Here is a 15,738-nt window from a genome sequence, read left to right as displayed (position 1 = left end):
AGCCAGCCGGGTATTCCCTAGGCTGTTACATATTCAGGATGCACCGTGAACTTCTTGCCTTCTTCAGCTGAACACTGAATACTTTGCCCTGGTTGTAATTACCGAGGGCTCTCAATGTGGAGCTCACAGAGGTGCTTCAGGGCCTCTGAGGCTTGGAAGACAACTTACCTCTAAGCCCAGGATCCTTGTTGCCTCAGATCTTTTAGTTCCTCTGTCAACTTTCTTCTAAAGTTTGTTTGTTTGTTTTAGTAATCTCTACACCCACCGCGTAGCATGAACTCACGATCCTGAGATCAAGAGTCAACACACACTCCTCCGCCTGAGCCAGCCAGGTGCCCCCTCTCCGTCAGCTTTCTATTGACAGACATCCTCCTTCTCCTTTTTTCCTTTCTGAAGGCTGCCACTTCTCACTGTCGTGAGCCTGACTCTCCCACACACTACACGCAACAACTTGGCTGGGCGATGGGAGCTGAAAGCCAAGTGTGCACAGGTTGCTCTGGGAACAGACGTCAGTCCTACAGGTGTCTCTCTGTCCTTGAGGTTGAGACAAGTGTCAGATATGAAATGGATCGACCAAAAGCATTATACGAAATGAACACTCATATTTCTGTACTGGGTACTAGGATACAGGGATAAATAAGAGGGGATACTTTTCTTTCCTTATTTGTTCAGTAACTCCATGTGCTGAGCGGAGCAAGTACACAACAAGGGAAAGCATATAAGGCGATCAGCTAATCTTTCAGCAGAAACTTAGCAGGCCTGAAGAAAGTGGCATGATATATTCTAAGCACTGAAAGGAGAAACTTACAACGAAGAATACTCTACCCGGCAAGGTTATCATTCAGAGTTAAAGGAGAGATGGAGTTTCTGAGACAAATAAAAGTTAATGGTGTGCCTGGGTGGCTGAATCCGTTTGGTGTGCGGACTCTTGGTTTTAGCTCATGTCATGATCTCAGGGTGGTGAGATCAAGCCCCTCATCAGGCTCAGTGCTCATCAAGGAGTCCGCTTGAGATTCTTTCCCCTCCCTCTTCCACCTTTCTACCACCCCCCCAGCTCTCTCTCCCTCTCTCATTCTAAAATAAATAAATAAATAATCTTAAAAAAAAAAAAGTTAAAGGAGCTCCTCACCACCAAACCAGCCTTCCAAGAACTGTTAAAGGGTCTTTAAGCAGAAAAGAAAAGGACATAACTAGAAGTAAGAAAATTATGAAAAAAACTTCACTGGTAAAAGCAAACATGTAGTAAAGGTAGTATAGATCAGCCACTTATAAAGCTAGTATGAATATTAAAAGACAAAAGTAATAAAGTTAATTACATCTAAAAAATTAATTCAGGGATTCACAAAAAGATGTAAAATATGACATATACGTAAAACGTGGAGAAGGAGGAGTAAAAACGTAGTGCTTCTAGAATGTGTTTGAACTTAAGTGACCATCAACTTAATACAGACTGCCATATATTAGGATGTGAGGTATGAACCTCATGGTAACCACAAACCGAAAATCTGTGATAGATACGCAAAAAAATAAAGATAAAGAAATCCAGGGATAACACTAAGAAAGTCATCAACTAACAAGGGAAGTGAGCAAGAGAAGAAAAAAGGTACAGAAAACCAGAAAACAATGAACAAAATTGGAAGTAAGTGCTTATGCATCAATAATTGCTTTCAAAGTAAATGGTCTAAATGCTCCAATTGAAAGACTAGGGTGGGGGCGCCTGGGTGGCTCAGTGGGTTAAAGCCTCTGCCTTTGGCTCAGGTCATGATCCCAGGGTCCTGGGATCCAGCCCCGCATCAGGCTCTCTACTTGGCACGGAGCCTGCTTCCTCCTCTCTCTCTGCCTGCCTCTCTGCCTACTTGTGATCTCTGTCAAATAAATAAATAAAATCTTTAAAAAAAAGAACTAATGTAATAAGAGACAAAGAAGAACATTACATTATGATAAAGAGATCGATCCAACAAGAGTATATAACAATTTTAAATATATATGCACCCAGGGGCGCCTGGGTGGCTCAGTCTGTGGATCCTCTCTCTTCGGCTCAGGTCATGATTTCGGGGTCCTTGGATTGAGCCCCACATCAGGCTCTCTGCTCAGCAGGGAGCTGGCTTCCCCTCTCTCTCTGCCTGCCTCTGTGCATACTTGTGATCTCTCTGTCTTTCAAATAAATAAATAAAATCTTTAAAATTATATATATATACCCAATAATGGAGCATGTAAATATATAAAGGAAATATTGACAGATATAAAGGGAGAAAGTGACAGTGATATAATAACAGTAGGGAACTTTAACACCCCATGTACATCAGTGGGTAGATCATCTAGACAGAAAATCAGTAAGGAAAAAATGGCTTTGAATAACACATTAGACCAGATGGGCTTAACATACACATACAGAATGTACCATCCCAAAACAGCAGAATACATGTTCTTTTCAAGTGCACATGGAGCATTCTACAGGATAGAGCCCATGGTAGGTCACAAAAGAAGTCTCAATAAATTTAAGATTGAAATCATAGCAAGCATTTTTTTCCAACCACACAGTTTGAAACTAGAAATCAGTTATAAGAAAATAAAACAGGAAAAAACACAAATGTGTTGAGGCTAAACAACATGCTACTAAACAATTAATGAGTCAACAAAGAAATCAAAGAGGAAATCAAACCATATCTGGAGGCAAATGAAAATGGAAACACAGCAGTTCAAAATCTTAGGGACATAGGAAGAGCAGTCCTAAGAGGGAAGTTTATAGCAATATAAGCCTACCTCAAGAAACAAACAAACAAAAGTCTTAAATAAACTAACCTTACACCCAAAGGAACTAGAAAAAGACAAAGCCCAAAGTTGGTAGGAGGAAGACAATAATGAGAATGGAAATAGATAAAAAAGAGACAAAAAAAAACAAAACACAGTAGAAAAGTTCAGTAAAACCAAGAGCTGGTTCTTTGAAAAGATAAACAGAATTGGTAATTCTTTAGCCAGACTCATAGAGGAAAAAAAAGGAGAGAGGGCTCTAATAAATAAAATCAGAAATGAAAGAGAAGCTACAACTGACACCAAGGAAATACAAAAAATTATGGGACGCTACTAGGAAAATTATAGGCCAATAAGTTGGACAACCAGGAAGAAATGGATAAATTCCTAGAAACAGTCTTCTGAGACTGAATCAGGAAGAAATAAAAAATCCAAACAGACCAATTAGTAGTAACAAAATTCGACTGGTAATCAAAAACCTTCCAGCAAATGAAAGTCCAGTACCAACTGGCTTCACTGGTGAATTCTACCAAACATGTAAACAAGAATTAATAGCTATCCTTCTCAAACTATTCCAAAAAAAAGAAGAGGAAGGAAATCTTCCAAATTCATTCTATGAAGCCAGCATTACCCCAAAACCAAAATCAAACAAACAAAAAATTATAGGCAAATATCCCTGATGTACATAGATACAAAAATCCTCCACAAATATTAGCAAACTGAATTTAACAATACATTAAAAAACTATTCACCATGGTCAAGTGCAGTTTATTCCAGGGGTGCAAGGGATCATTCATTCAATATCTCCAAATCAATCCACATGATAGAGCAAATTGGCAAAATGAAGGACAAAAATCATAAGATCATCTCAGTAGATGCAGAAAGAGCATTTGACAAAATTCAGCATCTATTCATGATAAAAACTCTTGACAAAGTGAATTTATAGGAAACATACATACCTCAGCATGATAAAGGCCATACACAACAAATCTACAACTAACATCATGTTCAATGGTGAAAAGCTGAAAGCTTTTCCCCTAAGATCAGGAGAAGACTAGAATGTCCATTCTTACCGCTTTTATCCATCGTAGCACTGGACATGCTAGCCACAGCAATCAGACATAAAAGGCGTTGAAATCAGTAAAGAAGAAGTAAAGGGGCACCTGGGTGGCCCAGTGGGTTAAGCATTCTGACTGTTGATTTTGGCTCAGGTCACGATCTCAGGGTTAGGAGATCAAGCCCCGTGTTGGGCTCTGTGCTGGCTGTGGAGCCTGCTTGGGATTCTCTCTCTCCCTCTCCTTCTGCCCCTCCCCAGTCCATGCATGTGTGCTCTCTCTCTCTCTATCAAATAAATAAATAAATAAATAAAATGTTTAAAAAAAAAGATTCTCTCCCTCTCCCTCTGCCCCTACCCTCCCATTCTATCCCTCTCTCTCAAATAAATAAATAAATACATCTTTAATAAAAACAGCAGTAATCTCTTAGACATCAGCCTTAGCAACATTTTTCTAGATCTGTCTCCTCAGACAAGGGAAACAAAAGCAAACATAAATGATTGCGACTACAGCAGAGTAAGCTTTTGCACAGTGAAGGAAACCATCAAGAAAACAAAAAGGCAACCTACTGAATGTGAGAACATATTTGCAAATGATACAGCTGATAAGGTGTTCATATCCAAAATATATAAAGAACTCCTGCAACTCAACACTAAGAAACAAAACAAAACAAAAAAACCAAATAATCTGATTAAAAAATTGCCAATGGGCCTGAATAGGCATTTTTCCAAAGAAGGCATCCAGATGGCCAACTCAACATCACTTGGCATCAGGGAAATGCAAATCAAAACCGCAAAGAGATATCACCTTCCACCAGTCGGAGTGGATAGGATCAAAAAGGCAAGAAGTCACAGGTGTTGAGGATGTGGAGGAAAGGGAAGCCTTGTGCGCTGTTGGTGGGAATGCAAACTGGTGCAGCCGCTATGGAAAACAGCATGGAGGTTTCCTCAAAACATTAATAACACAAATATCACATGATCCAGGAATCCTACTGCTCGTTATTTACCCAAAGATATTGAAAACACTAATTCAAAAAGATCTATGCACACCTATATTTATTGCAGTATTATTTATAATAGCCAAGATATGGAAGCAACTTAAGTGTCTGTTAGTAGAAGAGATTGTGGTATGTATATGCAATGGAATCATAGCCATGAAAAAGAATGAAATCTTGCCATTCATAACACCGTGGATGGACCTAGAGTGTATTATGCCACGTGAAGTAAGTCCGAGAAAGACAAATACCATAGGATTTCACTTATATGTGGAATCTGGAAAACAAAAGAACAGGGGCGCCTGGGTGGCTCAGTCAGTTGAGCGTCTGCCTTTGGCTTGGATCATGATCCCAGGGTCCTAGGATCGAGCCCTGCATCAGGGTCCCTGCTTGGTGGGGAGTCTGCTTCTCCTTCTCCCACTCCCCCTGCTCATGCTCTCTCGCCTCTCTCAAATAAATAAATAAAATCTTTTTTAAAAAAACAAAAGAACAAATAAATCAGAAACAGACTCATAAACACAGATAACAAAAATGGTGGTTACCAGAGGGGAAGGGATGGAGGGACAGAGGAAATAGGTGAAGAAGATTAAGAGGTACAAACTTTTGGGGCGCCTGGCTGGCTCAGTCGGTAGAGCACGTGACTCTTCATCTCTGGGCTGTGAGTTAGCCCCACATTGGGCATGGAGCCGAATTAAAAAAAAATAAATAAAAGAGGTACAGACTTTCAGTTATAAAATAAATAAATCAGAGGGATGAAAAATACAGCACAGGGAATACAATCGGTAATATTATAATAATTTCACATGGTCAACAAATGATAACTACAGTTCTCATGATCACTTCTCATTTTGTAATGTATATAATTGTGAAATTACTATGTTGTACACTTAAATCTGATATTGTATGTCAATTGTACTTCAGTTTATTTTTACTTATTTATTTAAAGATTTTATTTTGTTTATTTGACAGACAGAGATCACAAGTAGGCAGAGAGGCAGGCAGAGAGAGAGGAAGGGAAGCAGGCTCCCTGCCGGGCAGAGAGTCCAATGTGGGGCTCCATCCCGGGACCCTGGGATCAAGAACTGAGCCGAAGGCAGAGGCTTTAACCCACTGAGCCACCCAGGCCCCCTGTACTTCAGTTTAAAAAAATAAAAAATACACTAGAAAGTGCAGAGGCCCCTTGGTGGCTCAGTCAGTTGAGCATCTGACTACTGATTTCAGCTCAGGTCATGATCCCATGATCAGCGTTACGATCTCAGGGTCATGAGATTGAGCCCAGCCTCTGGCTCCGTGCTCAGTGGAAAGATTGCTTGAGAGTCTCTCTCCCTCTCCCTCTGCCACACCCCTGCAACTCATGTGTGTGCTCTCTCTCTCTCTAAAATAAAAAAATAAATCTTTTAAAAAATGAAATGTACGGTTTAGTGGTTTTTGGTATATTTACAGCTATGTGCAATCATTACCACAGTCAATTTACAATTTCTAAAAAATTTTTAAAGTTTTATTTATTTAATTAATCTCTATCGCCAACATGGGACTAGAACTTACCATCCTGAGATCAAGGGTTGCACCAAATCCAAAGTGTGTGTGCCCGGGGCGTGGGGTCCCCACACTAACAAACAAGGAGAAACTGTCTGACACTAGCTGGGTATCCTGCAATGTAACTCACTTTCACTTAATTCTGACTCTAACCTTGAGATAGCAACAGATTCCACAAGCTGAGGACGGAGTCCTACAAGACGCGCCCCTCCCCTGCCGACTCTAGATGCTAGTCATAAACCCAGGTGCCACCTGCGCGTCTGACGGACCAGCTGTCGATTGCAGGTTCCAACGCCCCTTTCCTGGGTTCGATTAATTTGCTGAAGCAGCTCACAGAAATCAGAGAAACATTTTACCTATTAGACCCCCAGTTTATTATAAAAAGCTATAACTTAGGAAAAGACAGATGGAAGAGACGCACAGGGCAAGGCACAGGGAAGGGGCTCAGAGCTCCCATGCTCTCCAGGGTGCCACTCACCCAGCACCTCTTTGTGTTTATCAGCCCAGAAGCTCTTAGAACGTTGTCCTTTTGGGTCTTTGTGGAGGCTTCATTACGTAGTCACAGTTGATTAAATCACTGGCCATTGACCATTGACTCAACCTCCAGGCCCTCTTCCCTCTCTGGAGGTTTAGGGAAGGTACTGAATATTCCATTCCTATAATCACATGGTTGATTTCCCTGGCAAGCAGCCCCCATCTTAAGGGCTTTCCAGGGGTGCCTGGGTGGCTCAGTGGGTTAAGCGTCTGCCTTCGGCTCAGGTCATGATCCCAGGGTCCTGGGATCGAGTCCCAAGTGGGGCTCCCTGCGGGGATCCTGCTTCTCCCTATGCTCCTGCCACTCGCCCTGCTTATTCTGTCTCTCTCTCTCAAATAAAGGGATAAAATCTTAAAAAGGGGGGAGGGGCTTGCCAAAAGTCTCCTTTTTAACATAACGAAAGACACAAAGCTCACTCTTACCACAGGAAATTCCAAGGCTTTTAGGAGCTCTGTGCCTTGGAACAGGGTCAGAAACTAAATATATATTTATTATAAATCACAATATCACATATGGTGACTCTGTGTTTAACTGTCTGAGGAACTGCTTTCGAGAGTGGCTACGTTGTTTTATACCCGTACCCGCAGAGTCTGAAGGTTCTCATTTCTCTGCGTCCTTGCCCAGTGCTTGTTATAGTGTGACTTTTTGATTACAGCCATCCTAGTGGATAGAAAGTGTTATGTCATTCCAGGTTTCACTTGCATTTCCCTAATGACTAATGATGTCAGAGCACCTGGCCGGCTCAGTCGGTAGAACATGCTGACTTTTGATCTCAGGTTCCTGAGTTCAAGCCCCACTTTGGGCCTAGAGCTTGCTTAAAGAAACAAAGAACAGGGACACCTGGCTGGCTCAGTCGGTTAAGCATCTGACTCTTGATTTTGGCTCAGGTCATGATCTCAGGGTCATGGGGGCGCCTGCTTAAGATTCTCTTTCGCGCGATCTCTGCCCCTCCCCCCACCAAAGAAAACAAAATGAAGTCCCAAGAACTAATTATGTTGAGCTTCTTTTCATGGGCTTGTTGGAGACTTGCATATATACCTTTGGAGAAATGTCTGTTCAAGTCCTTTGCCCATTTGTAAGGCAGGTTGTTTATATTTTTTTTGTGGTTGAGTTTAGGATTCTTTATATATTCTGGATACTGGACCCTTATGAGATATTCACTTGCAAATATTTTCTGCTGTTCTGTGGGGTGTCTTTTAAAAATTTTTTATTTATTTGACAGAGACACAGAGAGAGAGGGAACACAAGCAGAGGGGGTGGGAGAGGGAGAAGCAGGCTCCCCGCAGAGCAGGGAGCCCAATGCGGGGCTCGATCCCAGGACCCTGGGATCATGACCCGAACTGAAGGCAGCCGCTTAACAACTGGGCCACCCAGGCACCCCTGTGGGTAGTCTTTTTACTTTTCCACTAGTTGTCCCTTTGAGGCCCGAAAGTCTTTAATTTTGATGAAGTCCCATTTCTCTATTTCTTGTTTTGTTTCTTGTGCTCTTGAGTTCAAATCTATGATTTCAGTGCCAATCAATATTCATTGAGTACCTTCCATCTACCAGGAACTAGGGGTACTGTGGTAAATAAGTCAGACTTGGTCCCTGTCCTCATGGAACATCAGGCTCGTGGTGGCAGGGGAGAGAGTGGTCTGCTAACTGCTGGCATGGTTTCCTCCAGTGTAATAAAGACTATGAAAAAAAAAAAAGACTATGAAAAGGGGCAACATGAGTGAGGTTCTAACGTAGGCTGAGGGGCAAGGAAGTCCTCCCCAAGGTGGTGGCTAACATCTGAAGGATGAGCGGGAGTGGGCCAGGTGAGGAGGGCAAGGAATAGAGGGAAAAGTATTTCTGGAGAGGGAACAGCATGTCGGAATCCCAGAGCTCAGAAGAACATGGCTCTTCGAAGGATCATTGAGGATGACTGTGTGGCTGGAGCAGAGGGAGGGAGGGAAAAGGGTGGGAAGGGGAAAAGGGAGAAAAGGACTTGGGGAGGGAACATAGAGCAAGAAGAAAGGTTTGCTGAGACTTCAAGCTGGTAAACGCCGGCAATCAAAGCTGTAGGAGGTTGTGGGAGACTAGAGAAGGAAGTTTCAAGGAGTAGGAAGTAGCCAACATTGGCCCGTGAGGCCAAGAACTGAATTAAGATAACGACTTGCCTTTGGCAGCTGGAGGGGGGGTGTCATCCCTGGAGACGCTCGTGGAAGCACTCGAGTTGGAATGATGGTGGTAGAAAGCAGAATGCAGAGGGCTGAGGAGAGATGAAGAGGTGAGGAGACGGAGAAACGGAGGGGAGGAGACCTCCCCTTGGAGAGGCTTGGCTGTGAAGAGGAGAGGGAGAGCCATGAGACTGGGCCAGAAGGTGGGGGGAATGGGAGTGACTTAGGCCTGTTTGTCCCCCCAGGAGCCTGGCTTCTTAATAAGTGTTTACTACACTGAACCACACTGATGGGGAGCTTGGAGGTACGGGAGAGGGACAGCTGGGAGCATTAAGCTCTGGGAGGAGCCCGTGCAGAGAGCTGATGTCCCATCACGAGAGGAGACAGGCATCGCCTTCCTTCAAATGAGCAGAAATAGGAAGGAGGTCTTTGGAGGCCGGGTGTGGAATGGTGGGTAGGGGGATGGAAGGGGGCACTTGTGTAGGTAATAGGGTCAGCAGACGAAGGACTTGCAGGCTTTTATTCTCCTCAGAGGTCTTCGGGTTTAGCCCTGACTCTGGTTTATGTCTTTATCCAGAAACTATATCTCACCTACTTTGCGTTTGGTGGGCCCTTCCTAACTCGCTGCTTTGACTTCTGTGGGCCCGGGGAACAAGACCGCTCAGCTTGCTACGATTCTAAGGCCCGAGTATGTCGGCTGCAGATAACATCAGCAGAGGAAGCAACATCTCCTTTGAGGAATGGGGGAGAGACAGGAACCTGCAATCGGGGCGCATGCACTTTCGAGAGAGGTTAACAGGGGTGACCACAAGCGCTTTCCCGGACCACCCTCGCCGAGAAACCAGCTTGCCCACAACGGGGCCGCTGCACGCCTCTGCATTCCTCCAAGCTGCGGCCCGTTTTCTCTGCAGTGCACGGGGGCTGCGTCTGTGTGATCTCAAACCCTTTGAGCCCCGCCAGGGAGACTGGATCGGTTCCCTCTCACTGGCAAGGAAAGTATGACTCAGAGGGATGAGGGACCCGTAGTGGGCACTGGAACCCTGGTCAGGCCGAATGCCGTGCCCCCCCCAGTGGTTTTGAACCTCGATCCGGGGGTCACTGTGTGCTACCATCTGTTCACCCGGGCCTTTGCCACTTTTACACCTGGGGCCTCGAGGTAAGCTTCGAGAAGGCAAGTTCTAGGGTGGAAACAAAAAGTTTGAAAGCCAGTGCTCTCCACAGGGTTCTTGGAACTTCTCAGCTGAAGCCTGACTTTTCTCGAAGCGTTTGGCCAGAAACCTTTGCTTGCGTGATACTCCAACCCCCGACCCCCCAACCCCCGTTGTCGCCGTGCTCCCTGACACATCCATCCTCCTCCACATGACTGCCAGAGGGACTCCTCTAGAACCCCATCAGGTTTCTCCTCTGCTTGGAAACCTTCTGTGGCTCCTGGCTACCTTTAGGTTAAAATTTCTGTGCCTCTTTCGGCATGATCTACGCGGCCCTTAGTGATCTGAGCCCCCATCCACTTCTCCAGCTTTGCCCTTAATCACTCCCCAGCTCCCACCTTCCTGCCTAACCGGCTGACTTACATTTCCCGGTACTTGCTCTCTTCTCCCAGAAGTCCTCCTGTCCATCCTCCCGTCCTCCCAGAGGCTCTGCCAGGAACCTCCCCCCCACCCCATCAACAAACTCCCACTCACCCCTCGAGCCTCAGATCAGACCTTACCTTCCTCTCTGGAAAGCCTTCCCTTATCTTTGGCCTGGGTCAGGCCCCGCCCTGGTGCAGCACAGCGCCCCTCCCCCAGCTGCCACGCTCACCTGTCACAGCCCTGCTTCTGTCATTTTTCTTGTCCCTTGCTCCACCAGAACGCAGATTTGTATCACCTGCCTAACTCCGTTTCGCTCCCCTGGAAAGCAGTTTCTTAGGGAATTTGTTCTTTCTCTTGGGGTGAGCATACCAGTCTTGCCTCAAAAAGCATACCAGAAATGCCAATGGCTTGATGTTAGGCATGGAGAGTTTTCAGCATGGGAGTTTGTCCCCTGCAGCCAAACCTCAATTTTACATGGAGGAGGTAGGCTAGGGACTATCACATGATGAGAACAATCTGTGGGAAGAAGAGCTGACTGCAGGAGAAATGAAGGAAAGCGCTTTCAGACCTTCCAGCTGACTTGGTTTTCTTGTTGGAAAAAGCAGGGCCGATATCTGTCTCCGGTCCCCAGATCTGCTAATAGTTAAGATGCTTAGGTTCAGACTTTTCCCATGAAGAGGAGACCGCCGTTCTAAATGTCCTTTGAATGGCGGGCAAAGGCACAAGCCACTCTTCCCTCCAAGCCAGGAGCCCGCAGACCCAGCCATTTGGCAGGAAGGCCCTGTCCCAGCAGTCTCCGCCAAGCCCCACCAGCCTGGGCAGCTGTCAAGGGCGACTGGGCGTGGGGGCGGGGGGGGGGGGGGGGGGGGGAGCAGGGAGGACTGGGGGGGGCGGGGCTCCTGGGTGGCTCAGTTGGGCAAGCTTAAGTGTCTGACTTCCAATCAGGTCCTGATCTTGGGGTCCAGGGATGGAGCCCTGCTCAGCGGGGAGTCTGCTCATCCCTCTCCCTCTGCCCCTCCCCTCTGGCTCATGCTCGCTCTCTCTCAAATAAATAAATGCTTAAAAAAAAACTATAAAATGGGCACAGGGTAGAGGGAGTTATGCCAAACGCTAATGCCAGCCGCCAGAATGCAGGAACCTTTCTCCCTCCCCCTTTCAAACACTGAAGAAGTTCATTGAGAACGAAAAGTCAATGCTATGTCACACTGTGTAAATTTGTTTTAAGGTGTAGTTCCTACAAACATGTGACAGGCTGAAAACATTGATAGGGAAGGTGTGGACCGTTTCATGGATGAGAAGAACTAATGGGTAATTAAGGGAAGGTCGGAACATTTCGAGCACAGAGGAGGTAATAGAGGGGGCAAATGGGACTGCCAGGCAGAGATGGAAACCTGTATGGATGAGCCCAGGGTAGTGTTTCTGGGCTTTCTGTGTTCTGTGATGACTGTTTCTCCCTGGTGTTCAAGGGCAGGGATCAGAGGGCTGGGGATACAACAGTCCATTGCAAGTGTGGCCCAAGCTTCTAGGGTTACAGCACTATTTTGAAAATGCACTGCTCTCTGGGGCACCTGGGTGGCTCAGTGGATTAAGCATCTGCATTCGGCTCAGGTCATGATCCCAGGGTCCTGGGATCGAGACCCGATTCAGGCTCTCTGCTCAGGAATCTGCTCCTCCCCCTGCCAATTCTCTCTCTCTTGCTCATATTCTCTCTCAAGTAAATAAATAAAATCTAAAAAAGAAGAAGAAGAAGAAAGAAAGAAAGAAAAAGAAAATGCACTGTTCTCTAAGGCAGCACGAATCCCTAGCCACTAACTGCTTTCCCTCTTTTCAGCCAAAGTCAACCCTCCTGTATTCTATCCGTTTCATACAATCTCTGAATGGGAGCCAGTTTCCAAACTACAACTTATATATTAGTTGTAATTAAAAAGCAATGCCCAGGATTAGAGCCCTATCTTGGAAAAAGCGTCCTTGGGTGTGTCTCACAGGAGGGCAGAAGTCAAGGTAAATTATTTGACTCACCACAAAATATCAGAAATGTACATTTGGAGATTTTTTCCTTTTACTACCCCTCTGCCCCCTACAGACAATTCGTCTAGGATGAGACTTGTGCCGGAAGCGGGACCTAATTGTCTCAAAGAGCCCGGGAGAAAGGCAAACTGTGTGTCTCTACTCAGAGCCAAGGTGAATGCAGCTCCTTCCAGCACGCCGATTCGCCCACTGTGGGAACAAGGTCCAGAGCCACCCCGACCACTAGCTCAGGGCCATGGGTTGGTGAACTCTTCCCCCGGAATGTAGGAAGCTTCCGACACTCAGTGGTTAATGAAAAAAAAAAGTCACTCAAAGGACAGCTTTGTCATGTGAAAAGAAAACATACCCTGCTTTAATATGCTTAAGAAGGCATACGAGATACATTAGAAAAAAAAAACAAAAACGGTAAATCCTGGACGTCTCAGGAGCAGGATGGGGGAAAGGGTGACTCTGCCCGCAGCAGGAGCTGAGGCAAGCCCACAGGCAGGCGCGTCCCCCCTCCCTATCCGTGCTCTCCAGTCTTAAGTCATTCTTCTAGCAAGTGCTTCCCAGTACACCCAGAGCTTCGCCTGCCCAGAAACGGCTCCTGGAAGCCCAGCGTTTCCTCTCCCAAGCAGGACCTTCCCCCTACCCCTAACTCCTCAGTGCCCTAGTTTTGGGACTCGGCCCCAGGACAGCTGGGTCTTTGCTCTCTCTCGGTGAGGGTGTCCTGATCCACAGGTCTCCTGGCCGGTGGCTGTAGGAGACCTGGGACAGGTACGCGTGACAAACCTGGAGGTGGTCCGCTGCTTGCCGGCACGACGCACTCGGCTGCGGCAGGAGCCGCCGCACCTTCGGGTGGGGCCCGAGACCACCCGCGACCGAGGCCTCGACCGCAGCGTCACGGTCCCTCCACGCTCTTCAGTCTCTGTCGCCCTCAACGGTCCTGGAAGAAGGGGAACATTTGGCGGAGAAGGCCCTGAATTTGGACCACCCGGCTGCCCGTATAGTTCTTTTCCTTGCAAGGCGACGCCGCCGCTCTTGCCGGGGCCTCCACGGAGCTCGTGCCCACCCAGCTCGGGGTCCGTCGCGGCGCCCACGCGGCGCCGCCGCTGCTGTTGTTGTTGGCGTTGATATGCTCGCAGCCGCCCACCGTCTCCCAGTCCTCGGCCCCCGACAGCTCCCGCAGGCTCTGGGGCGCGTCGGGCCGCAGGTAGTGACAGGCCCGGTGGCCGCTGTAGTCGCGACGCGAGGGGTCGGCCCCCAAGGCGCCCACCAGCACCTTGATGACCATGTCGTGGCCCTGCAGGGCCGCCAGGTGGAGGGGCGTGAGACCGCCGCTGCCCGAGGCGCTCACGTCGAGCTGCAGGCCGCGGCGCTGGGCGAAGTCGTGCACCAGGATGAGCTCCTCGTGGCACCCGTGCTTGGCCAACCAGTGCAGCACCGTGTAGCCCGTAATCGGGTCGCACCGCAGCAACAGGGCGGGCTCGGCTTCCAGCTGCTCCCACAGCACCTCGAGGCGGCCCTCGGCGGCCGCCAGTATCCACGCGTGCTCGTGGGGCTCAAGGCACAGCCCGACGCCGCCCGGTCCGTTGGGCCCGGCCGGGGACGGCTCCTCTGCGCGCTCCTCCGACGGCCAGCCGGCGGGGGCCGCCCCCTGCAGCCCCAGCAGCTCCCGCAGCGCTCCCCGCCGGCGGCCGGAGCCCGCTGCCGAGAGCAGCATTGAGCCGTGGAGGAGGGGGTCCCGGGAGGGGGTCCCGGCGTGGCCCCGGTACCTGCCCAGGGTGGCGGCCTCCACTCTCCAGGGGCGGAGCTGCGGAGCGCTTCGCGGGCTCAGCTCGGTGGCGGCGAGGGAGTCCTTGGGCCCCGGGCTCGCGGTCCCTTGGGGCTCGGCCATGGTCCTGCCGCTGCTGCCGCGGCGCTTCCAGGGTCGAGCGTTCGCTGCCCTTCCCGGGCCCCTCCGGGAGAGGAACTGGCGCTGGCGTTGGGGAAGGAAGCGGCTTGAGCAATTGGGCTCGGAGGGAGGGAGTAAAGGAGGGGAGGGAGAGGGAGGGAGAGACCCGGCGAGCCGAGGGAGGGCCCCGGCGCGGAAGGTGAGAGGCGTGGAGGGGTGGGAGCTCCGAGCCGGGTCCCCGGGGCCAGTCCCTCTAGCGCCCCGCGGGGACCGACGCCACCTCCGCGTTCCCGGGTCGCGGGCGGCCCCGCCCCAAACGGCCAGGTGAGCCCCGCCTCCCTGACCGCGCGCGACGGTGTGGCAGGCGCGGGTGGGGGCGAGCGGGTCCCGAGCGCCCCAGGGCCGGGCTTCTCAGCATCCCCGCAGCTGCCAGGGTGAAGAGGCTCCAGGGCGCCCCCTCCCCGGCGGGCTGAGCTCGGCCGGCAGCCAAGGCCTCCGGGAGCGCGATCCTTGAGCTCCAGGGCGCTGGCTCCCCGCCCCCTTCCTTCGCCCTTCCTCTTATCTCCTGCACTTTGTCCCCGAGCAGCCTTTGTCCCGCCCCCAGCGTTCCGCCAGGCGGCCTGGGACTCGGGCTCCCCTGCCTTGTCCTTTGTATGGCCTTGACCCTCCCCACAGATCCTGGAGTCGCCCGGGATTCCTGCAGATGGACCAGAGACAAGGGGCCAGGCGGAAGCTATTGGGGGGGACTGGGAAAGGGTACTGGAAAGGGTCTTCCCTTCTTTCGCACGGGTCCCCGCTCAGCCCTCTGCCCTCTTCTCCTCTTTAACCTTTCCCCATTTGGCTCGAAGAAGCTGGCGCAGGTGAATCAGCTGCCACGGGAATGCTCAGCTCTCTTCAGCCCTCAGCAGGGAGGTGTCCCTCTTGACTCCGTGAGGATATTTTACCTTATCCTGAGGGTGGCCTTCTCTTTGCTCTTCCCTTCCCTCAATACTCAGTAAGTGGTAGTTCTTGCCTCCTACCCCAACCACGTTAGGGAGCTCAGTTAGTGAGTGCCAGGGACCCTCACAGAAGATTCTCGAGTCAGAGAGGGACACAGCAGTGATTAAGGTGGTGTTTAGGAAGAGGACTCCAGGAGAGGCAGACAAGAAGCCAGGATACTGTTCCAACAGTCTAGGCCAAAGGCGATGGGAGTTCAAGCCAAGCCAGCCCACTCGGCTGGGCCCAAGTGTGACAGAAGCTATCAGAGACTTTCC

At 49.3% G+C, this 15,738-nt stretch overlaps 1 protein-coding gene across 1 annotated transcript; it reads right to left on the bottom strand.

Moving 5' to 3' along the window:
* Window positions 1-13,017: 13,017 nt before the first annotated feature.
* On the bottom strand, window positions 13,018-14,903 carry LOC111157281 (sosondowah ankyrin repeat domain family member D). Its single transcript, XM_022518578.1, has 2 exons — window positions 14,766-14,903; window positions 13,018-14,569 (listed from the first exon to the last, which is right to left on the bottom strand). Exons 1-2 carry the CDS (start codon window positions 14,901-14,903, stop codon window positions 13,529-13,531), a joined length of 1,179 nt encoding a protein of 392 aa, XP_022374286.1. The 3' UTR covers window positions 13,018-13,528.
* Between the last annotated feature and the right edge of the window lie 835 nt (window positions 14,904-15,738).

The sequence above is a fragment of the Enhydra lutris genome, unplaced genomic scaffold, assembly GCF_002288905.1.
Source record: "Enhydra lutris kenyoni isolate GAN:26980312 unplaced genomic scaffold, ASM228890v2 scaffoldscaffold53, whole genome shotgun sequence".
Lineage (NCBI taxonomy): Eukaryota > Metazoa > Chordata > Mammalia > Carnivora > Mustelidae > Enhydra > Enhydra lutris.
This window is presented reverse-complemented; position numbering and strand designations above follow the sequence as displayed.

Coding starts and splice junctions, on each gene's coding strand:
- LOC111157281 (XM_022518578.1), bottom strand. CDS start 14,903: ATGCTGAGAAGCCCGGCCCTGGGGCGCTCGGGACCCGCTCGCCCCCAC. Junction 14,570..14,765: donor CGCGACCCGGGAACGCGGAG/GTGGCGTCGGTC, acceptor CCCCAACGCCAG/CGCCAGTTCCTCTCCCGGAG.